This window comes from Echeneis naucrates, chromosome 11 (genome assembly GCF_900963305.1).
Source record: "Echeneis naucrates chromosome 11, fEcheNa1.1, whole genome shotgun sequence".
NCBI lineage: Eukaryota > Metazoa > Chordata > Actinopteri > Carangiformes > Echeneidae > Echeneis > Echeneis naucrates.
The window spans coordinates 12,435,583-12,457,680 of NC_042521.1; the positions used below are offsets into that span (position 1 = coordinate 12,435,583).

General features: G+C 40.4%; 1 protein-coding gene across 1 annotated transcript; it reads left to right on the forward strand.

Moving 5' to 3' along the window:
- Positions 1 to 1,614: 1,614 nt before the first annotated feature.
- ptp4a2b (protein tyrosine phosphatase 4A2b) lies at positions 1,615 to 20,386 on the forward strand. Its single transcript, XM_029513521.1, has 7 exons — positions 1,615 to 1,733; positions 16,409 to 16,701; positions 17,030 to 17,138; positions 17,225 to 17,317; positions 17,392 to 17,522; positions 18,974 to 19,048; positions 19,727 to 20,386. Exons 2-7 carry the CDS (start codon positions 16,697 to 16,699, stop codon positions 19,836 to 19,838), a joined length of 525 nt encoding a protein of 174 aa, XP_029369381.1. The 5' UTR covers positions 1,615 to 1,733; positions 16,409 to 16,696; the 3' UTR covers positions 19,839 to 20,386.
- Positions 20,387 to 22,098: the final 1,712 nt, after the last annotated feature.

Consider the following 22,098-nt stretch of genomic DNA (forward strand, 5'->3'; position numbering starts at 1 on the left):
AAGATTTATAAGGAACACAGTGTTAACAGTAGGTGAGGCCATCCTGGGCTCTCTAATCTGCCATTCTTCATGACATGGACTTCACAAAGTTTTTGAAAACATTACTTTGAGATTCTGCTCCATGTTGACCTGATTGCATCACATCATTTCTGCAACTTTGGAAGCTGCAGGTTCATGTCACCTCTGTGGGATTTATTTATTAATTACGTAAAGGCCCCCAAAAAACACCAAAAGAACATGTTCATAGCATTATGCAACAGCTACTATTCTGAATTTTTGACTTGAGGAAGTTTTAGTCAATGGACTCGTGCTTTCAACACTAAATACTGACTTTCTGATTTTTCCCAGTCTTTAATTGTCCACTTTTAGTGAGTTTGGGTGCAATGCAGCCTCGAATTTCTGTTCTTGGCTAACACGAGTGGAACCCATTGTGGTTATCTGCGGTTATGAAGTTAGGCATATGCATTTTGATTTAAGTGACTGTCAGCTCCAACCAGTTTAACTGCTTATTTCTGGCTTATCTCATGAACAAAGCATTATTTTTCTGAGGCATTTTTACTAAACTCTGGAGACAGCTGTATGTGAAGTCTCAGGAGACCAGCAGATTTAGAAATAGTTAAACCAGTCTGCCTGGCACTGGCAATCATACCACAGTCACATTCACTGAGATCACATTTTTTCATCTATCCTGGTATCTTAAAAATTGACTGAAGATGTATATATGCCGGATCTTATGCATTGCATTGCTCCTACAATGTGTTTATTGGATAAATCAGGCATTCCCAGTAAAATACTCTTGAGTGTATCCACAGTATTACTGTTTATATCATCTTGTGGCTGTGTTATGCTTTCTTAACAGAGGCCAACTCTAAGATGTTTTATTCTTATCAATACACTTTTAACGAAAAGAAGTATTGTGAACCCACCCTGGTGTCACACATTTATAACAGGCCTGCCTCATTTGGTTATTGGAGTTACTTTAAATTTGGTAGGATGAGCAATTTAAATCAAAAAGGTGTTTGCTATAAAACATCCTCTGAGCACAGAGATAATTTTGTACGCTTATTTCATGGATGTATTATAAGACCTTTTCTGGAACTGTCGTCACCATGGTGAGCTGTCATCACGCACCCGGATTCTTCTTACGTCGTACTGACGCCAGACCCTCCATGATGCATTCAAGTGATTCCCGGAAGCTCGAATATTTTCCCGAACCTTTTGAAATTACGATTTAACGCGCTTACGTGGAGTTCTGCGGAGAAAATGTGAACAGCGTGTGTCCAAAACCTCATACACAAGTGTGGGGAAAACAATGTAGTCGGAATCGCCTGGAGAATGTTTACCGTGTATACGTATTTACTCGATATGCCTTGCCCGTGATCATGCGAGCACGCATCGGGCTGTGTGCGAGTTGTCAAAACTGCAAATGACCAACTACACGTTTTGAAAACTCAATATTATTGTGAATCGCATTTAAAAAAAAAATGACCCGCATTAAACCCAACAGTTTCCAATCTGCCGTCGACTTGGGTCACCGTATAAGGCCCATTTCCGACGGCACGTGAAGGTGTCTTCAAACTGAGGAGGCTCCTCCTCAACAACAGTCCCGACCTCCGACGAGAACTCAAGCTGCCACATTGAAGAGGAACAAAAAGGCGACCTGACAGCGCTTTCTGCTCTCCCTCCACTTTCTTCGGGGTAGTCACGGGATTTCAATGTTCAGCTTGCTATTTGTAAGTAGCTAATAACCCGGCTAACTCTACATTGACGTGTTGGAACTTGTTTCTTGTATTGATTATACACAGTAGCAGCAGCACAGACCCACCGGAACCCGAATAAAAGTTGCCTTACACATCGCTGGATGTGTGATGATAAGCATAACGCTGTAGCTAAAGGAAATTACATTATTGTCTGTGGGAGTAGATGGAGCAGCGTGTAGCCACGTTAACGTGGCTCGCTTCGCCGAGCAAAGCTTGGACGGTAGACTGTTGTAAAAAAAAAAAATGATGTCAACGTTTATTAAAGTCGATCCTCGTTGTTAATTGGTATCAGCCACCCGCTTGCGAGCTGACTGTACTTTAGCCAGTGTTGACGCCCGGGCCGGTTGCTAAAATGTTGCTGGGAAATAAATGCAAAGTACGGAGCTGAGCTAGCCAGCCAGCAAGCTAATTCTGTTAGCCTAGCTTGCTATCAGGGCTAAGGCTATTTCCTAGAAGGAGAAGAGGCACAGGCAAAAAAAAAAAAAAAAAAATCGTTGCGAACACAAAGTTATGTGTCTCCATTAGCTTGTAGTGCAGCTTTGAGACACGGTACATCTGGTGTTGTATAAACCCGTATTTTTATCCAAGCTGAACGTCGACCGCAAATTCATCGAATAAGAGCTGACGTTCCCCTCAACTGTACAATGAGCCCCGGATCTGTCAGCAAACGCAGCATTTGTCTTGGACATTAGCAAGTACTTGGGTTAACCTTTTACCGGATACGCTGGCTAACGTTCACGACAGTGGCTTTATGTGGGAGGAGGAGGGGGGGGGGGTTAAAATCCATCCAGTGCTTGTTGACTTTTTTTCCCGAGGTTTTCGGCTTATTTTGGTGTGAGGCGGTGTGGTCTCGCCTGGCGTCAGTAGCTGAGAAAAGCTTGGCTAAAGGTAGATGGCGACTGAGTAATCTGCCTTCCGCCCTTTGTGACAAATCTTGACCCGCAGCACGGTTGACCCATTTATATGAGGCCCTATGCCAGGCTAACATTTTAACAACAACGCAAAGTGGTTGATAACCAGATATTTCCTGTCTACTGATTGTTTTGTTGTGTTGTATTGGGTTCCCGTTTTGTTTTATGTTTTTGTTTGTATTGACAAACTGCTGTCTTTATTGTTAACCAGCCGGTTTGATTTCGATATGCCTCCATGTGGAAATATAGCTAACAGCGAAGTTAAGTGGGTATATTATTTAACCTTGCCTGGTTTCCGAAAACACAAAGCACCCAACCATTTAGCCATGTGGGCTGAAGTGAAATGAGGAAATGCACTTGGGGAGGAAGTTGACTAGAGCAGCTGTGACACTAAAGGCCGCAGCACATTCCCATGCCTCTCAGTTTTCAATTTATGACCTTCCAATGGTTTCAGCCTCCACTCTAGGAGTAAATTCTAGTGACCAGCTAACACAAAAGAAGAGCGTTGAACACACCTGCTAACATGGACGTATGAGTCAATGATTAACTGGTGTAACAGGTTAGCTAATTACACATTCCTGCTTATGAGTCACTGCAAGGTGACCTAATTCGCTCACTCAGAGCATTGGGGATGAGATGTGCTAATACAATTAGTTGTCAAAACAAACTGATGATATAACAATAGATAATAAAAGTTGCCGTAGAGATATTTGTTCATATTCTAGTGGTGTTTTTATGCAAATCTCATAATTGTGCTACCTTGACTAATACAAACATCAGTGACATAGATTTGCTTTTGAATCCCCTGGCGCCGCATCTCGGAAGGCTGCGTCCACTCTTAATGCTCTATTTACATTTTATTGTGAATGTAGGTCACTTGTACAAGTGACCTGCTTATGTTATAGTTAATTGACACATGATGCACAGCCCAATCGAGGAAAAGAATAGCGATACTCTGTCCAGTTAGAGCACAGCCCGCAGCTTAAGCTAGGCCTTATTCAGTGGGAGGCTCTCATTCATGAGATACTGCACCTCAAGTCAAACTGCCATTACCTTCTGCTCAGTCACTTTGAGTAGGATTTATTTTTGTAAAATGCAAAACTGCTAGTACTACTTTATTAGCATGAACATGTTTAAAAAAAAAACAAAACAAAAATATTTGTATATAACAAATTATATTTTATGTATGTATTGTATGTTGTTAGGGCTACAAACCCCTGGGCTACAAAGCCGTCAAGACTCTTCCTAAAAATCTGTCTGATCGCATCTGCAACATCTAAATATGCCTTGAGTCAAAGTGTGAAAGCAGCTATAAATATAGCTGGATAGCGACATGACATTTTACACCAACAAAAGGGTGGTTCCTCTGTCTCCAGGCTTCAAGAAAAAAAAGGCAGTTTGACAAGTGAGGAAGTTCTCAGCCTTGGTTACTGTAACTGTGAAAGGTGAGCCCAGTGTCCAGTAACTCGATGCCAATTTACCAAGGAGGGTTACTGGGGGAGAAGAACACCTATGTTGTCGCCTGCTGGCATTCAGCCCATCTAACCACAGGATGGCTGTGAGTGTTGAAAGGTAGGGTTGGAGAGGTCTGCTCCACAGTGACTGGCTTAACAGATTCAGTCAAGTTAAAATCTAGTTATGCTCCCGGATACCTGGCTGTGGTGAGAGTAGAATACAAGTTTTGGTTTTACTATGTATTAGCTTGCTAAGATCCCTGGCTCCAAAGCAATTTTGTTGTTTTGAAATCAGCCCAAAGTAGAAAGCTAGGATTAGATGCCCACACTCTTTTTCTTATTTCCAGCCATCAAATGAAAACCCATATATAATTATGCATTAGTCACCATGGGCACCTTGTGTGTTTCTTGTGTTGTGCATGGGTTAATGAATTATGTCTTGGTCGACACGGTGTTCGTTTACTGTTGTTGCCACAGTGCTGGGATAAACCAGAGGCACAAGCTCTGTAGCACTGGCAGTGTCTGACAGATTGACGTCTTTTCTAGATGCTACTGCAAGGCTGGCTACTGAAACTATAGCAACAGGTACGAACAGGAGCTTGCTTTGTTATTAGTGTTTTCTGCTACCTTGTCTAGCAACAGCTGCCAGCAGTGCAGTTAGCTGCCAAAACATACTATAGAGTCTAGTGATGTTATTGTTATTAGAACTGTTGTTTGCAGGTGTATGTAGCTGCTCCAGAAAGTGTTCTAGTTTTCAAGCAACTATAGTCTAGAAAATACTGGGTTGTTTCACATAAATAAGCTTGCTGTGTTTTTCTTTTGCTCTGTGTTGTCCATGAAGCTTGATTATTTATTTATTCCCCCCCCCCTTCATTTCATTAAGCGGCTTATTAAACGCATGAAATGTGACTACCTCTCACAACATTGCCTCAAAGTAATGTGTTCTTTGTGGCCATAATCTGAAAAAGATGGATTTGCTTCCAGGGGCTAATCTGAGATCAGTGTTCTTCATGCTTCTGGTAAGGAGGTTGGATTTCATAGGTTAAAAAGTTCCTAGATCAGTGTATATTTGCAGCCATCCAGTCCAAACCCTGACCCTCTTCAATTCAGCCCCTCATACAGCACCTCCAACCTTTTTCTGTGAATGTTTAAAGAGAGCACTGTTGCTTTTCTCTGTCTTCACAAGGAACAGCAAAATTCCCTACAGGAGCACTTGTTGCTGCCACTGAGAGAATTGTTGATATGGCAACAGGCATCCCCTGATGCTGCTGTCAGAAGGCCATGTTAGTTTGTAAATGTCAGAAGAATAGATGTCGCAGTGGGACTCTGCACCTCTCGGCAAAAATGTGAGCAGACATTCTTCAGTCTCTTGTTGACTGTCAGTCTCTTACAGAGATTTTTTTTTTTTTTCCTTAGACTTACATTTTTTCCTTCATGTTGTGTTTGTGTCTTGATTATACTGGATGTTGCTGACATTTAAATAACTGAACCCACGAGCCGCACCCACCTTCATACAAGTACCTGATTTGATAGGGTCTATGAATCTTAATAAGCAAAATACTACTCATGTCTATATAGAAGTATTTTTACCTCAATGTCTGTAAATTGTTTACCGGAACGGAAATAACTGGAAGTATTTGGGATTTGAGAGGAACACATTGTATTTCTGCAATTGCCTCTGTATATGGGCAGATATTGGCTCAACCTGATTAATTCTTGTGAAATAGCATTGAGTTAATAGAGGTGCCAATCTCTGCCATGATCCATGTGTCTCTCTGGGTTATGAGATGGTGTCATGGAGCCGATTTGAGGATTTTGGCCTGAGATTGTCACTTATCCAAGGAGCTCATAGAAGGCCAAATATAGTCCCTCAACCCATATTCCAGCTAAAAACACAAAAGTTTACTGACACATGCACTGGAATCGAAAGTCTATTAACATTACAATCTTGATATTCATTAAAATAGACATGCATTTTCATAGGACATTAAAAGACATTGGTTAAAATGCTGATGGCCATTCAGGCTCCCGAAGGCTGGTGAAAAATATCTGCCTCTTGCCTTGACGTAAATTTGATATAAATTATAATATCATGACCACAGTCCCAGTTTCCACAGCCAGTTCATGTTCTGTAGAAAGATTATGAAAATATTCAAATAGCCTGAGTTCAAACAGGTTAAACTTTCAATTGCATAGGGTTCAACTAGGTAGCCTTTGCTCTTTTTTTAATGTTTAATTTGCAATGTAAACAAGTTGTTTCCTTCTAGTTGAACTGTATAGGTACAGCATGAAATAATAAACTTATTAGATAAACTTATTACTTATTAGATATATTCCCAAACTTCCCAAACAGATGCATTTATTTTTTTCTAATGGCAATTTCCTAGCCACCATTTGTCATCTGGAGTTTTAATATTTTAATTATTCAATTTTGATGTTTTGTTTAGCCTGTGTTGAGACATTTTGGGCAAACACCAGTTTGTGTGGAAGCAGGACCTTTATCTAACCCCTTTTGACTCCCATTGTCAGAAGAGACTCAGCTTTCATGGGTTCTTATGGTCAATCCATATTCAAATTACAGTCAAATGTCAGTGCTGTGTCTGACTTTGTTTCACTTTCAAATATGATTTAATTTTTTTCAGGTGCTGATGTTTAAAGTGCAAAGTGTGGTTTAAATAGTGTGGTTGAAAGTGCAATTAGGCCGTAGTGAGGAAAGAAAAAGCCTTTGTTTGGGTATTTTTTTCCCCCTTTTCATTTCCATTTCTAAGGTATTGAGCCCTGGTCTCTTTCACTCCTTTCCAGAGACAGATCAGTCCTTGTCCCACCCCCCACCCTTCCACTAAGCACTATCGAAGGCCTTTGATCGTCACACTGTTTATCTGTGCTCAGTCAGAGGCTCCGAAGCAGTGTGATAAGCGGGCTTTGCCATGTGCGATGCATGTGTAGTGGGTGTTCAGTTGTTTGTGGAAATAGGGGGAGTTGCATATTCTTGCACCTTCCTTCTCCAGCCTGGTTTACATGGACACAAGGGGCCAGAACAACAAGTACTCAACAGGGAGATTAGCTCATGTCCTCTGGGAGCACAAAGAGGTAACCCGTTGTACTGAATAGGTAATAGAATGAGGATGTCCATTAATCAGTATGTCAACACCACAGAGATGGGCAATCTAAATAAATACATATTAGCATTCTCAACTTGCGATATTCTATTCCAACTACCTTGCTTTCCTTAAGCTGCTCAGAAATTAGTTGCAACTATCGTAAATTGTAAATTATGATTTGTCTACTGGCCCATTGAATATAGGCTTGGCAAAGCTAAAGTTGAAGCACTAAAATGGTGGACATACACTAACAACAACATTACACACTGCACTACCACAAAGGAGGCATTGCATTATGAGAAATTGATCTGGTCAAGAAGATCCAAAAATGAGATGACGACGCATCAGCATTCGCATCATCTGTTGTGTAGATGTGATTTTTTGCATGCTCACTTCTGACAAGCGACTGAGAGCAATGAAACATGCTAATGGCAATTTTAAGGCCTGGAAGGAAACATTGCAAAACCGTTTGTAGGCCATTGAATGTCAAAAGTGCTGAAGTATAATTAGAATATGTGAAACTGGTCAAAAGAAATATCATCCCTCTCATAAAATGATGTGACCTTTTGTGTTCTTTACGGAAACTTTAGGTTGCAGGATATATCAGTCTCGAATCTTAATTTTTGGAGATGGGGAGGATTATGATTCTTTTTATCTAGCTTTTACTTGTACTGGAATAAAAAAAAAATCAGCTATAACTAATTATGAAAGTTGTGGCTAAGGTCTGGTTAGTTTGTTTTCTGCAAGGCTGTGTCTATATTAGAGTATCTGAGAACATGGTTTCCAGAGGGAAAAACATCACTGTGCACTGTTTTAATATTTTGAGTGAAAGCTGATGGACTGTTGCTGGTGGAGAAGTCTGTCTTCAGGAAACAGTCTCACTGTTAAACTTACAGTAAACCATAAACCAAAATGATATTTTGAGCTTAAAAGCAATTTTTTTCTGCCAGGTTACTCTCATCTCTTCATTTATAGTCATCCACATGACAATTTTTATTTTTAACTACATGGCTTTAATTTGAATGTTTGCTCTTTTTAACTGAAATTAGCTTCTTACTTCCTCTACAAGTACAGTCAGAGCAGAAAACCCAAATTGAAATTGGACACTGATCATTTTGAACCACAACTATGTTCTTATTATAACACTCATCTCAGCTTTCCTGTAAGACATTTGTCATTACAGTGATCATCTGATCTTTTTATCTTCTAACTCTGTTCTAACTCCATAGACTTTCACGATTGTTCTAAACAGATTTGAAACACGTGAATGAGACTAGGTGGGGCACTGTAATAAACTTATAAACCCTTCAAAGAAATCTGCCTTGGCGGGAAGAAATCTAACTTGTCAGCTGTCCCTAGGATTTTTGTGCATCTGTTGGGTTATACAGTTGCATTTATAGAGGGTCTTTCTGTATCCCCAACTTATTTCTTGGATTCAGCACAGTCCACCCACAAATATGCTATAACAAGAGGAATGTTTTACAAGCAAGTGCAAAAGACCTTCCTTTTACACTTACTTGTAATTTTTATGTATAATCTATCTATTGCCATTTCAGTGTATATTTTATATTTCAGCATTGCAAGATCTTGATGGACTTATGTACAACTCTGTCCAGGTCAAAAACCTTTGGCTTCTAGAGTTTCAAATATATTTTCAAAGCACACTGGTAAATGTCTGTGGCTCTGTCAACATATTTGAACCTTGGACTGAAAGTGCTTGTATCTGTTCTACATTGGAGATGTCTTGTCCAGAGGTTTTCTTTTGAGTCTATCTCAAAGCAGTACTAACCACAATGGGTAGTCTATCTAACTCAGGGGTCTGCGGTTATAACTCTGAAAAAAAAACCTTTTTTTTTTTTTTTTTTTTTTTTTTTTATTAAGATTTTTAAACAGAGACAACCACAAGCGTGACTCAGCCTGTCTGTGTCAGTCTTACCTTGACACAGGTAAACACAGACATGACCAGTTGTGACTCATGTCCCAATTATAAGGCTCTGATTAGATGACCTGGACAGGTAGTGTATTATTTTTGATTGTATTCTTTGATGTAGGTTTGTATCCCATCCACATGTGTGCAATGGCACTTAAACTGCCTTTGAAAATGCAGAACATTTCCACATTACCTGGAAATAGTCCTGGAGTGAACAGAAACCACAATATTTTTTTGTTTTTTGTTTTTTTAAGCATAGAAATAGTTATTATTGCCACTCTACACAATCACCTAAAGCGCATATTAGCACTAGGCATACTAGCACTTTCTGACATCTAAAAACATTTAACTACCAAGCTCACCAGGATCTTTGATGAAATTATCATTTTTGCACTTGAAGTAGAGTGGAAGTAAAAGGAATGTGTTACAACATTGATCAAAGGTTTGGTCATGGTGCTGGTAGTAGCTCCATTTTTCACATGACTATAACCAAACTCCACCACAACTACCTGCATTCCCCTAACTGCTTGGAAGGTGATGTAAAGATACAGTTCTCAGTGAAGTTTTGAGTGAATATGTACCAGTTCTTGCCTGATTCATTACTATATTCTTCGAAACCCGTAGCCAGCTGCAATATCATAATGCAGTTAACAAAGCACAAGGCCACACAGAATCTCCCAACTTCAAGTATCGTTTTAAGCCTCTTGTTAATGTTTGCAAATCCCAGGAGAGTGTAGCTCATGGGAGGCGCAGCAGCAGTCCAAATCGCTGCTGGAGTTCAGTTTTGCATGTAAGACTTGTTCATCGCTCAATGCTGTCTTGTCCAGGCATGCCTTGGGATTTTGGTATCTTGCTCATTACACTAGATAAACTTGTGAGGATCAGATAAAGCAGTGGAAGCTTAACTAGTGTAGCTTATTGTGGGTTTGTTTTGTGTATATATTTGCTTTCCTGTTTGTCTGTTTGTGTTTTCAAGTATGACTGATGATGAGGGACGGCCGACTACACTACTTCCTTTATGTGTGTACTGTTTGCAGAATATGGTGCTGACCTGTCACGGTACCCCGATTAGACAAGCCCCTTCATTCTTGGACTACGTCCCAGGAATCTGAATCAGAAAGCTTTATTGTCATTGTAAAACATGTTACAACGAGATTAGGAGCACTACCCCATCTGGTGCGTAAAACAAGATTCATTCATTCATAGCGCGCGCACACACACAATAGATAAATAAAACAGTCCAGATGATTAAATGGCCACTATAGGACACTATAAAAAATAAAATTCCACAGTACATTAGAAAAAGTGTGGTGCAAGTAAGACTTTTAGGTGGAAGGTTATGGTCCTGGGGAAAAAAACTGATTTTAGGTCTGTTTTATATATGCCTTGATGCACCTGTAGCCCCTGCCTGAAGGATACAGGTCAAACAATTGGAAACCAGGAGCATCCAACAATCCTCTGTGCTGCTTTGCTGACTCTCTGAAGCATCTTCCTGTCTGCCTTGATGCAGTTCCCATACCATGCTGTAATACAGTGCATCAGTAGGCTCTCAATGGCTGAGTGGTAGAAGTGGTCCTCATCAGTTTGGTGTCTAAATTGTTCTTGCTGGGCATTCACAGGCAATGTAGTTGCTGCTGGGCCTTCTTGTTGACAGATGCGGACCCTCTCTATAAGCTCAGTATTGATTTGAATAGGGGCAGGTTCTGTTTTGTGCTTCCTGAAGTCTAGAATAATATCTTTTGTTTTGTGATGTTCAGTGCCAGATTAGTCACTGAACATCAGGCTGTAAACCTCCAGACTTCCTCTCTGTAGGCTGACACGTCCCCCTCTGAGATAAAACCAAGCACTTGTAGTGTCGTACACAAACTTGACAATGATGTTGCCATTGTGGGCTGGACTGCAGTCATAGGTGTCGAGACAGAACAGGAGGGGACTGAGCAAACAGCCTCACAGGGAGCCAGTGCTCAGTGTGCGGGTGGAGGAGTGGTAGGGGCCAAGTATCACATATTGAGGCCGGGACTTATTTGGCTTTGTTAATTCTATTTTCTACTGAGGGCTTTAAATGTGACATGAAGAGCTTTTCTGACCTCTAAGAAGCAAGTGCTTCCACTTAAACAAAAATTATTTAATCAGTGTTGCCAAGGGTTTGCTTTTGTATGCAACCTGTGAACTGATTCCACAACAACAGCATTCATGGCAACAGAGAATGCCAACTACATCAAACTTGTAAAAATTAAAAACTTTAAACACTTAATTTAAATGTCCGCTACATTGTCCGGCTGACATGCAAAGAGATGAAAACCACTGTGTGGTGGGTGTGTGACAATTCATAGTGCAGCTGCACTTTGCCACCAGGCCAATTTCTTGTTTTTCAATCCAACAGTGCATGTTTATGCATATGTGTTGTGTGGTCTTTCTGCATGGATTCATACTGTGAAAGTAAACTCATTGCATTGTGGTCTTGGTTTTTGGATTCATGCTGCACTGACACTGTAGAATGGGTGACTGCAGTGTGATACTTTAAATCAGTTGTCATAATTAGCTTTCGCTGTAGGCGATGGTTGTCTTTCATTTCTTCATATTTGTGTGTGGACACCCTCTGAGCCTATTTGTGTGGCCAACACCAACTTTCATACTTAACTAAATGCACCTTGGTGTATGTAAACGGTGTCCTTAAGAAACTCCCAGTTGAAAAGCAATCCTGGAAGTTTGTGTGTATGTATGTGTGCGTCTGTCAGTCAACAGGGCTTTTCTTATTACGTTGGCCTCTCATCCATTTTTTCTGTCACTAATCTCTTTCAACCAGCCACTATTTTTTTTTCCTTTGTATCCAAGCACTTGTTTGAAATGAATAAAAGGTACCTTCATCTCTTGTTGCTTTGAGTGCAGACCTGGGTCAAGAACAGCACCAATTCAAGATGAAATCCATCCTATCAACAGTGTTGACGTCACTAAACCAGATGGGCCTGTGTTTTACCTCAGACATAGACAACACCAAGCTCTTGCAATAATTCTTGGTGTCTTTTTTGCCTTTAAAATTTAGCTTATCCATTATGTCCTATTCAAGGTTTTTTTTTTTTTTTTTTCCCCCTCTTGCCAGGTTTCTTTACGTTCCCGTTCCTTTGACCCTGACCATCTCCACATTTCAAAGCCTATCAGTTATCTCTTATTTGGCATTCACAAGGGCTACAGGAATGAAGACTTGTTTCTGTGACACTTGGTCTTGTTTCTGTTCCCAACAATTTATGTTTTCTGTAAGCTTAAATGCAGCTGTCAGTGTTGTCCCTGTCAGCTGTCCCTGGAGAGTTAAAAATTTGGTTTAAAAAAAAAAAAAAAAGGTATGTATTTTGTATATTTTGTTTTTGAGTTTGTAAATGGGCGAAATGAGACCCTGAAAAGAGAAGTTTGCAACAGGTGGTATCTGATAGTATATCTGACGAGTGTATCAGAACCCCCCCCCCCCCCCTCCCGTTTAGTACATGCTGCTCTCAGTCCATGGAGAACAGTGGCTTCCTCCCTCTGCCCTCTCTCACTGTCCATCCTGTCATGGATGAAAGGCAGCCCCCCCGCTCCTGAATTCAGCTCCCACACAGCAAATTAGCCCTCCAGCTGCTTCAAGGCAGTATAGTCTGGTCATGCCCAGTCTGGCCTCAGACAAAACATCAGCAAGACACGAGTGCAACCTCAGACCACCAGACATGGTTAGATGTAACACTAAGGTCTTTCACAAGAGGGAAGTAGATGGACTAATACGTTCCATATTTTGCATAAAGCTCTGATGTTTTGTCACTGAGCCCTTCCAGTCAGTATATGTCCAGACATTTGACCTAATGTGTTTTCCTTTTTAATTTTAGAACAACTGACTCAACTTTATGGCAAATGTCTTGTACAAGCCAGCTTATTACTATTTACACTAAATAATGTCAATATGTACTGTTTATACTACAGGTGATAGGCGAGTGTTGGAGATTGGACATCTGACAGCTATGAGGTCCAGACCAGCTGCCCACAGCCTCAACTTTACAATTATGAAGTCCCATGACATTGAAATCCTTAACACAGTGAAAGGCTTTCAATTAGCACTCCCACTGTAGCAGCTCAGTTTCTCTCCATCACATTAGCTGGAACTGCTTTTTCCAACTTCCACTGACAGTGGAGTCTTTTGCTTAAACCTGACGTCTTTATACACAGGGTCACTGAGTGATCCTAAAATGATGAGTTAGCAGTTGTAGGATACCCATGTCCCACTTCCCATTCTTTTGCTACTTTATCACCAGGTTACGTTTATGTACCCTTTCTGAGTTGATATGCCACAGGCGTTATCAGGTAGTACCGGTACTTTCTGCTCTCTCACACTTCTTATGTCTTTTGCTTTCTTTCTCCCCTTTTGTTCTTTCTCCTTAGTCACTCTTAAGAGATTTCAGGGAGAGGCTAGCTGATTTAGGAAGTTCTCCCTATCAGATCAGCCAGTCCCCCTCCCCACTTACTCTTTATCCCACCCTCCAGTTGGAACTATACTCCAACATTAGAACATGTGATGAGGAGAAAGGCAGCAAGGGAGCTTACTCTGGGCAACTGAATTGGCGTCTCCCTTTACATGACCTTTCTCCCAGTTTGGTGTGTATGTATATATGTGTGTGTGTGCATGTACGCATGTACAAAAGGCCAGATGCAATCCAATTATATTTTAACAGGAGTACAGCTATGTCTTCTTCGATATCCACAGCTGGGTGAAAACAACGTAAGATAACTTTAATGGCACCCGCCATTTCCCTGCCAACTACAGTATGATAGGATTGTGTACCTTGATTCTACTTGCATTTGACTTGAAATTGGTGATGGTGTAATTGAAATAAAAGTCAAATTATAAAAAAAAAAAAAAAAATTTGATTATTTAAGGTTTTATTATTTAAAAATTCCTAACTTCAGTTTGAGGTGCTGATGCATCTTGTTTTTGCACCTGTGCTGCTGTGAGTGTGGAATTGAAATGTTTGCTCTTCAAGGTTAGATAATGGCAAAATGGATGTTTTGAAGGGAAAATCGACAAAGCTTTTGTGGTTTGATTGTAAAGTGGTGGAACATCATCCATTTATGTTTAAGTCTTCCATGTTCAAGACTTTTGTATACACTGCCTCATACATTCGTTTCCTGTGTGGTTAAATTGGGTTTTTGCTTCTACAAACTGATTTGGTGCACATCTATGTGTGTTCAGTCCTTCCTGTACTTGTGTGTAACTTCAGAACAAGTTTGTACATTTTAGTCATTTACATGTTTTCCCAGCAGTGCTGTGAAGAAAGGCTGTCAGATTGTGTGGCAGGCCACAGTTAGTCACTTCTCTATTGATGTGTTACTTGCACAAGACCATGAGGCCTTTCATCTCTCAGCTGTCTGTCAACTTCTAAATCTACCTGCTCTCAGTTGATGAATAAGTCAATGCATTGTCCCTCTGTCTCTGTCAAATTTCAGCAGTATGTTAAACAAAACAGGAGAGGAGGACCAAAATAGAGTTTCTTTGCTACAGTTCACATGCCTGTAGTGTTTTGGAGCTTTTTTCCTCTTTGTAACCCTACTATTGGTTGCCTTTAAAACAGACTGTATGAAGTCACTTTGGGCCTATGGGTAACTCTGCATAATCCAGTTGCTTTTCATCTTTTAGCATAAGCTGTCATTGTGGTGACCTTGGCATGTTTGTTCTTTAGCGTTACCTCCATGTTTCAGTCTGTCTCAGCAGTCTGGTCTTCTTTCAACTGCCCAGTCCACAGGAGAGAAGCTCATGTTGACTTCTCTCTCGACCCTTGTCCACTCTTTTTATCTTTGGAGGAAGCTGATTGAAACAAACCTTGGAAGTTTGTTACCCTCTGTCCTAGCTTCAGTTGTGTGCATGCTGAAATGCCGCACTGCTCAGAGGTGATAATTAAAGGCGCCATGAAAGATCTCAGTCAACACATAACAGAGAAAAAGTCATGGCTGTTTGAGAGCCATTGCAGTTATGGCCAAGTCAAAAGATGGAGGGGAGAAAAGAAATGTAGAGGAGAGTGGGCTGATGCATCTTTGGCGGTTTACTGACAGTGGAGTTGTGAGTGGGATCATGAGGAAAAAGGAAAGAGTATGTGTAGATTTGAAAGTTTACTTTGCAAAATGAAAGAAGTATATACTGTCATACAGACAAGTTAAATATCCTGAGTAAATTGAGTGAAATGGGAATGGAGCTACAGAGAGTCTTGTGTCCATCTCAAGGAGGTGAAAAGGGGGAGCGTGAGACTGAAATACTCGGGCTGTTTGAAGCTTTGCCCACCCTGTAATCCTCACCTTGTGACTACTGCCTGTGACACAGTGCTAAAGTCCAAGTGCTTTCTCTCCATTTCCCTCCCACTATGTCCTGTATGTAGTCAGTGTAGTGACAGCCAGCTCTCGTCATCCACTTTCCCGCTACTCTCCTTCCCTTCTTTCTTGCCTACCTCCTGCCTGTTTTGCTCTGAGACGGTTCCAGCCAGTTTGTGGTGGCTGAGTTTAGACTGTCAAGGACTTGGTAGAGTTGGACTGCTTCCTGGCTGGCTACAGACCAGACATTACCTGCTCTGTAAAACACACTTTGTGCTTATGTGTGTTCTCCACATTGTGCATATTATTAGTTTCCATTTTAGTAACAGGTGGCAAAAGAACAGAGTGATGCAATCCGAGCTAGTCAGTTCATAGTAGTGTGGCTGCGAAGTGAAAGCTGCTATGATGATCTCAAATTTAAAATTTGGACATACCATTTTATTTATCCAAAAAGCTGGATTTCAGTTGAGGGGTCTAGTTAAAACTTTTACATTTAAAATGTAACAGTTTGCTCCCATCATAACCACAGCTTTGAGCATACTGCAGATCATGTGACCTGCTAGGTTTCAAACTGAAAGTGACAAGTAGCTTTCACCCACTGCTAATGTATGAAGGCTTCCTCATCTGTTGGTCTTTCAACCATTCAAGCTAGGATTTCTTATTTTTTGTTGTGTTAGCACACAAAATTTTAAGGCTAATGAATTACAATTAAGCAGTTGCTATTTAAAGTGATTAAATTACTGTCTTAAACTGTCCCTTTTGAGACACTGGTTATTTTATTAAAATAGCACTACAGATTTGCAAATCTTGAAAGTCCCTGTTTGATTTTAAAAAAGTAGTTCAGGCCTAGCTGTGTGTGTGAGACATTTCAAATACAAATGCACTTACTTGGCCTGCTTTTTCTCCTCTTTTTTTTTTTTTTTTTAAACAGGGTTTCTGTGTTGACTTGAGCCATACCTATATGGCGTGTGTGAGTGGAGAATTTTGCCAGGCACAGCACCTCACCTCTGTGGAGAAGTGAATCGGCCGCCCCCTGAGGGACTACGCTACCCAGAAACCCCCCTGACTGACAGCACACTGGGAACTGCAGACTCTTCCAAAGGCCCACTGGGATATTGCGTAGTCCTTGGCCTGACTGCCCTGCCCTAGCTCAACCATTACGAAAAAAATTTGCTTTCTACTTTCTCCTTGAACAGCCAATCACAAACAGCTCTCCTGAATGGGGTAAACTGATTGGATAACTCCTGGATAGTCTCACCATCTTTTTTCTTTTTTTTTCTTTTTTTTTTTCTTTTACATTTTTGGTTTTGTATTACTTTTTTTTTTCACATCTCGGAGTACTGTGGACTAGTTTCTCCTTTTTGTTACCCTTCTCTATGTTCATCACCCCATAGTTGAACACTTGTCCCTTTGACTCATCCTTCTCCAAGTGTTGTCATTTTTATTTATTCTACCCTTTCCTATATACATAAATCTCCTAGCAGTCTTTGCTGACTTCTGAGCCAAAAGTCGCTTTTGTTTTATGAGTATTGTATTGTAATTGTTTTTTAAGCCGTCTTGCCAACATGAACCGCCCTGCTGCAGTCGAGATTGCCTACGAGTGCATGAGGTTCCTCATCACCCACAACCCCACCAATGCCACACTTAACAAGTTCACCGAGGTATGCTCCCATCCATATGTTTGTATGTTTTCGCCTTGTTTTGTTTTCAGGATGAAAGAAAAGCTTTTCCTCTTTATGTCCTCCAGGAGCTGAAAAAGTTTGAGGTGAATACACTGGTGAGAGTTTGTGATGCCACCTATGATAAGGCTCCAGTAGAGAAGGAGGGGATACAAGTCCTGGTAAGAGTTGTGGCCGCCTTTTTTATTTTGCTTTTATCCTTGTACCTCACATATTTTCCTCTTGCCTCCTCAAGGACTGGCCCTTCGATGATGGTGCCCCTCCTCCTACCCAGATTGTGGATGATTGGCTCAAGCTGCTCAACACCAAGTTTCGAGAGGAGCCTGGCTGCTGCATCGCTGTGCACTGTGTGGCAGGGCTTGGCCGGTCAGTTGCTTGCTGTATTAATTTGTCTACAGATGTTAAACAATTGGAAGAAAGAGCTGACTTTGTGTGTCATTTTATTATTTATGTATTTTCCTGTTGCTAAAACCTCCTGCAAGTAACAGTCCAGAGTCATAAGAGAATAGAGTTGGAGACACAAAATGTAGCATTTGATCACATTAATGCAGTGGCAGATGTATGCCTACAGGCATGTGAGAAACACAATTTCCAAGGCAGCAACACAGGTTCTTAACTTCTCATCAATGTGTTGCAGCCTATTTGAGCTAATTCCTCATACTCTCTTTTGCGGTGCTTCCTCTAACCACCCCTTTAAGACTTGCTCCTTTAACACTGGTCACACAGCGGAGCCTGTGCTGAATCTGCATTTCCTATTTTAGATTTAATCTTAAAAGGACACAAGTGATTAATTCCCTATCTTCAATTGTTGATCTCTTTTCCTCCTCCTGTTATTGCTCTGTAGAAAATCAATGGGTCAAGTTACTGTGTCAGTCATCAGTGCCTCTAGCATGTTCCTGTTGCCTCTACAGGCTTGAAAAGGAAAAGCAATTTCATTTGCATGGGATCTGTCCATTGGTCATGAGGTTGCATGAGTGATATTCACTGGCCAATGTTAAAGCAAATATACAAATGAGCTATGTGAAATAAACAACATTAGTGTGAAAAGCAGAAGCACATGACATGAGCAAGCTACTGTGAAAATGTCTTTTCTTACCACAGACCCAAAATAAACCAATCAGTTCTCAATGGCTTCTAACATTTAGCATTGTTGTGGCATTGGGAGGTTGTATAATCACTAGTATTGGTTAGACTGGCATTCTCTAAATTCATCTTCTCTTCTTCCCTATCCTGTTTACTGCAGTCATCTCAGTTTTCCTTTGGCTTACAGTCTGATCTGCCTTACACCAGTCAATATACTCTTCAACTCTGTGTTTGTTGCTGCTGTTTGTACTTGTAAAAATCTCTCACCTTTCCCTTCACACTGTTTTACCCTATTTTCCTTCTCCATATTTTCTCCCTTTTTTCCCCTCATGTCCTTCATTAATTTTGTGTGAGAAATGCCACTCAAAGAAATGCTCCCTGAAGCACTGACCCACGAAGTGTCCGCAAAGGTTTTATATTTATTTTTTTTCACTCTCACTCTATCTCTTGTGGTGATAAAGGAGAAGCTTGTCTTACTGTAACTTATCAGAGTTATGTGTGTGAGGATCAGGGTTTGAGCACAAGGTCCCAGCAGGGCAACGGTGAACTTGTGCACCCCTGTTGATTTCCCAGGCCTGTTTCCCAGGTTTAAGCACCCCCTCACCCTCCACCCCTCTAAAATATTACTATGGAGCTATGTGAACCATGGCATTTAATTTCTTCTCTCCTTTTCTCCTTCTTTGATTCTCTCACTGTCTCTTTGAACTGGTCCACTGGATTTCTGTACCTCTTAGAGCTCCAGTCTTGGTGGCCTTAGCCCTTATTGAGTGCGGGATGAAGTACGAAGATGCTGTGCAGTTTATAAGGCAGTAAGTACCCTCAAAATCAATCAGCTTTAAGCTTTCATATATATATATATATATATATATATATATATATATATAAATAAAATGTATTTAATTTTTTTTGCCGTAAGTAAGTAGGTGATACAGTACGCTAAATTTCAAACAGGGTATGTGTGAAGAAGCAACTGTCCCTTATGGCTATTAGCCAAACTGTATTTAATATTGTTTGTGAGGTAAACATTTAATTGTCTGTCTGCAAAATACCAGGAACTGTTAACTGTAACTCCAGGACATGTAAGTTTAGAGTCTCTGGCTTTGTTCAAGAGTCTGGTAGTCCCACTTGAAAAAGTGTACCTTGCAAGATGTGCAGTGTGAATTCTTGCAGAGGCTCCTGGAAGTTGCTACTCCAAACCAAGAAATAATCTGGTCCATAAATGTGTGTAGAACCAGCAAAAAATGATTTTTTTTTTCCATTAATGACAGAAACCTAATTTTTGCCTAATTTTATTAACTACTTTTGGATTTAACCACGCTAGTTGTCCCTAACTGTAGATAAGCATTAAGGTAGTGATGGTCTCATATTAACAAGTGCATTTTCCAACAAGTCAAACTCTTCCTTTTGGTCACTATAGTAATGACCACTCTTCTGTGGATAATGTTGTCTTATTTCCCTGCTTTTCTTTTTTCTTCTGCCCTAAACAGGAAGAGACGTGGAGCCTTCAACTCCAAACAGCTTCTTTACCTCGAGAAATACAGACCCAAAATGCGTCTGAGGTTCAAGGATACCAACGGCCATAACTGCTGCGTGCAGTAGGCTGCTTTTCAGTGCGTCTTTCTTCTGCGCATCTAGAGGCGAATCTTCCACCAAGGGAAGATTAAAAAAAAAAAATGGAGAGTGCTATCAGTAATTATTGTGATGATTTGTTAACACTGAGTCATGGTTAATTAATCAGAGAGCAAGTGAGTGATGGAATGAATGAATCCAGATCTGGGGATCCACCAGCTGAACCAATGAATGGAAGGTCAAAGCACACAGAGAGGCTCGCCTCCCGGTTATACTGTACAACCACGGGCCAGAATTCTTTCAACTTGAGTCCATCCTGTGTTCTTTTTTTTTTTTTTTTTTTTTTTTTCTTCCCCCCCTCCAGTTGTAATCATGGGATAACATTTTCCATTTTGTGAATTTTTACTTTTACACAAACAGTGGTGATGAAGAGATGCAATGTTAAATGATATTCTGAATTGTTTTTATTTCCAATAATTATTGATATTATGATTAGTCATGAGTAATGTAACTTTTAAAAGCATTTTAAAACTTTGAACACAATGTAATTGTCCCATTTGGTATTGTTTTTTGTTTTTTTTTTTTTTGCACACTAAGGTGCACCTGAAAATGCAGTACTTTTTTTTTTTTTTTTTTTTTTTTTTTTTACCCTTCACTAGCTTCAAGTCACTTTCAGTTTAGGAGCTCACTGAGTTAGAATATGTCTGCAATATTTATTCACAAGATATGCTATGTGTGACAGCTATGGGTTTGGCAGGGGCAAGGACACTTTGTTATCCAATAGTAGTTATTTTTTGCCTTCAAGAGCCATGTCTTTTTTTTTTTTTTTTTTTTTTTTTTTTTTTTTTTTTTCCTTGTTGGAGTGCAATAATCAGTCCACCTCAGATAAGCCCACTGAACCCTGCTGAGCATCCTTCACACATACACACATACACCTACTCATCCAGGACCGTTAAACAGGAAAAAAAGAAATTAACTTTTACAACAGGTACTTCTCCTGCTTTCAGTCATTCTCCTTCAGGGGAATACAATAGGACTTACCTTAAATATGCATATTTTATCTATACACAAAGATCCAATCTGATAGACAAGGTGGTGAAGAATGAAAATGGTCAGTTTTTTTATCATTGTACCCATTTTGAAAACATCCCCAGTTCGTATTGGTTCTTACAAGATAAATAAATTGAAATAAAAAGCATACATTTCTTCTTTGTGCATCATTTATTACAAATCTTAGTAGACTGGTGCTAGTTCTTTCGTAGTTTGGGTTGAGGAAGGGCAGTGTTTGAGAATGGAGTTCCTTAAGTACACAAGCGGTATGACTTCACTCCTGTAAAGCGTATTAGTCTATGCAAGCAGGTGCTTTTTTTTATGCTTGATTATAATTTTTGTAGGGATTGTTTAAAAAAAGGAAAAGACCTCATAATGTATAATTTTTATCCTGCTTCTAAAACTGAGTTGTAGTGCTCTCACCTTGCAGGAGGTGATAAAGAACTGTTTCCTCAGACATTGTATGCTCATTGTCAAAGGCTGTCTTATATGTCCTTTCCCCAGTGGAGAGTGAGTCAGCACCACGTGGAATCCTCAGGACGTGGTACAGAGGAATGACTCATAACCTCAGCTGGTAATCATGAATCCAGCCATTACCTGACCCGATCCAATGTGCCCCCTCTGCTGTTCAAAGCCTGTCATGGCAAAAGAAAATCAGAAGGCAAATCCTAATAGGTAATTGAATGTACCATAAGGTGATATTATCATATATATAACTTGGAAAGCAATTGAAAGCTTAGAGAAAATGGGAAAGGTGCACAGACCTTTTTAGACCTCCAAAGTAGATGTTAATACAATAAAAGTGGGGTGGCACTTAGCATGAGAAGGTTGTGGGTTTGATTCCCAGCCTGGGGCCTTTCTGTGCATGGTTGCACATTCTCCCCATGCCTCCATGGGGTCCCTCCGGATACTCCGGTTTTCTCCCACCATCCAAAGAGGTGTTTGGGTTAACTGGTGACTCTAAATTGTCCATAGGTCTGAGTGTGAGTGGTTGTTGGTCTCTGTCTGTCTCTGTGTGTTGGCCCTGTGATGGACTGTTAACCTGTCCAGGGTGACCCTGCCCTCACCCAGAGTGAGCTGGGATTGGCTCCAGCACCCTGTGACCCAGGAAAGAAACTGAAGAAGATGGATCGATGGACAATATAAGTCTAATTCTGTGTCTGATCCTTGAGATGAATGAAACATGAAATTGAATTAACCAATTTCAAGTACTTAATGGAAAAAAAAGAAGGAATTTACT

What these genes read in the sequence shown, in the direction of transcription:
- ptp4a2b (XM_029513521.1), top strand. An exon ending in CACTTAACAAGTTCACCGAG is followed by an intron (nt 17,139 to 17,224) that starts GTATGCTCCCAT and finishes TATGTCCTCCAG; the next exon opens with GAGCTGAAAAAGTTTGAGGT. An exon ending in TGTGTGGCAGGGCTTGGCCG is followed by an intron (nt 17,523 to 18,973) that starts GTCAGTTGCTTG and finishes TGTACCTCTTAG; the next exon opens with AGCTCCAGTCTTGGTGGCCT.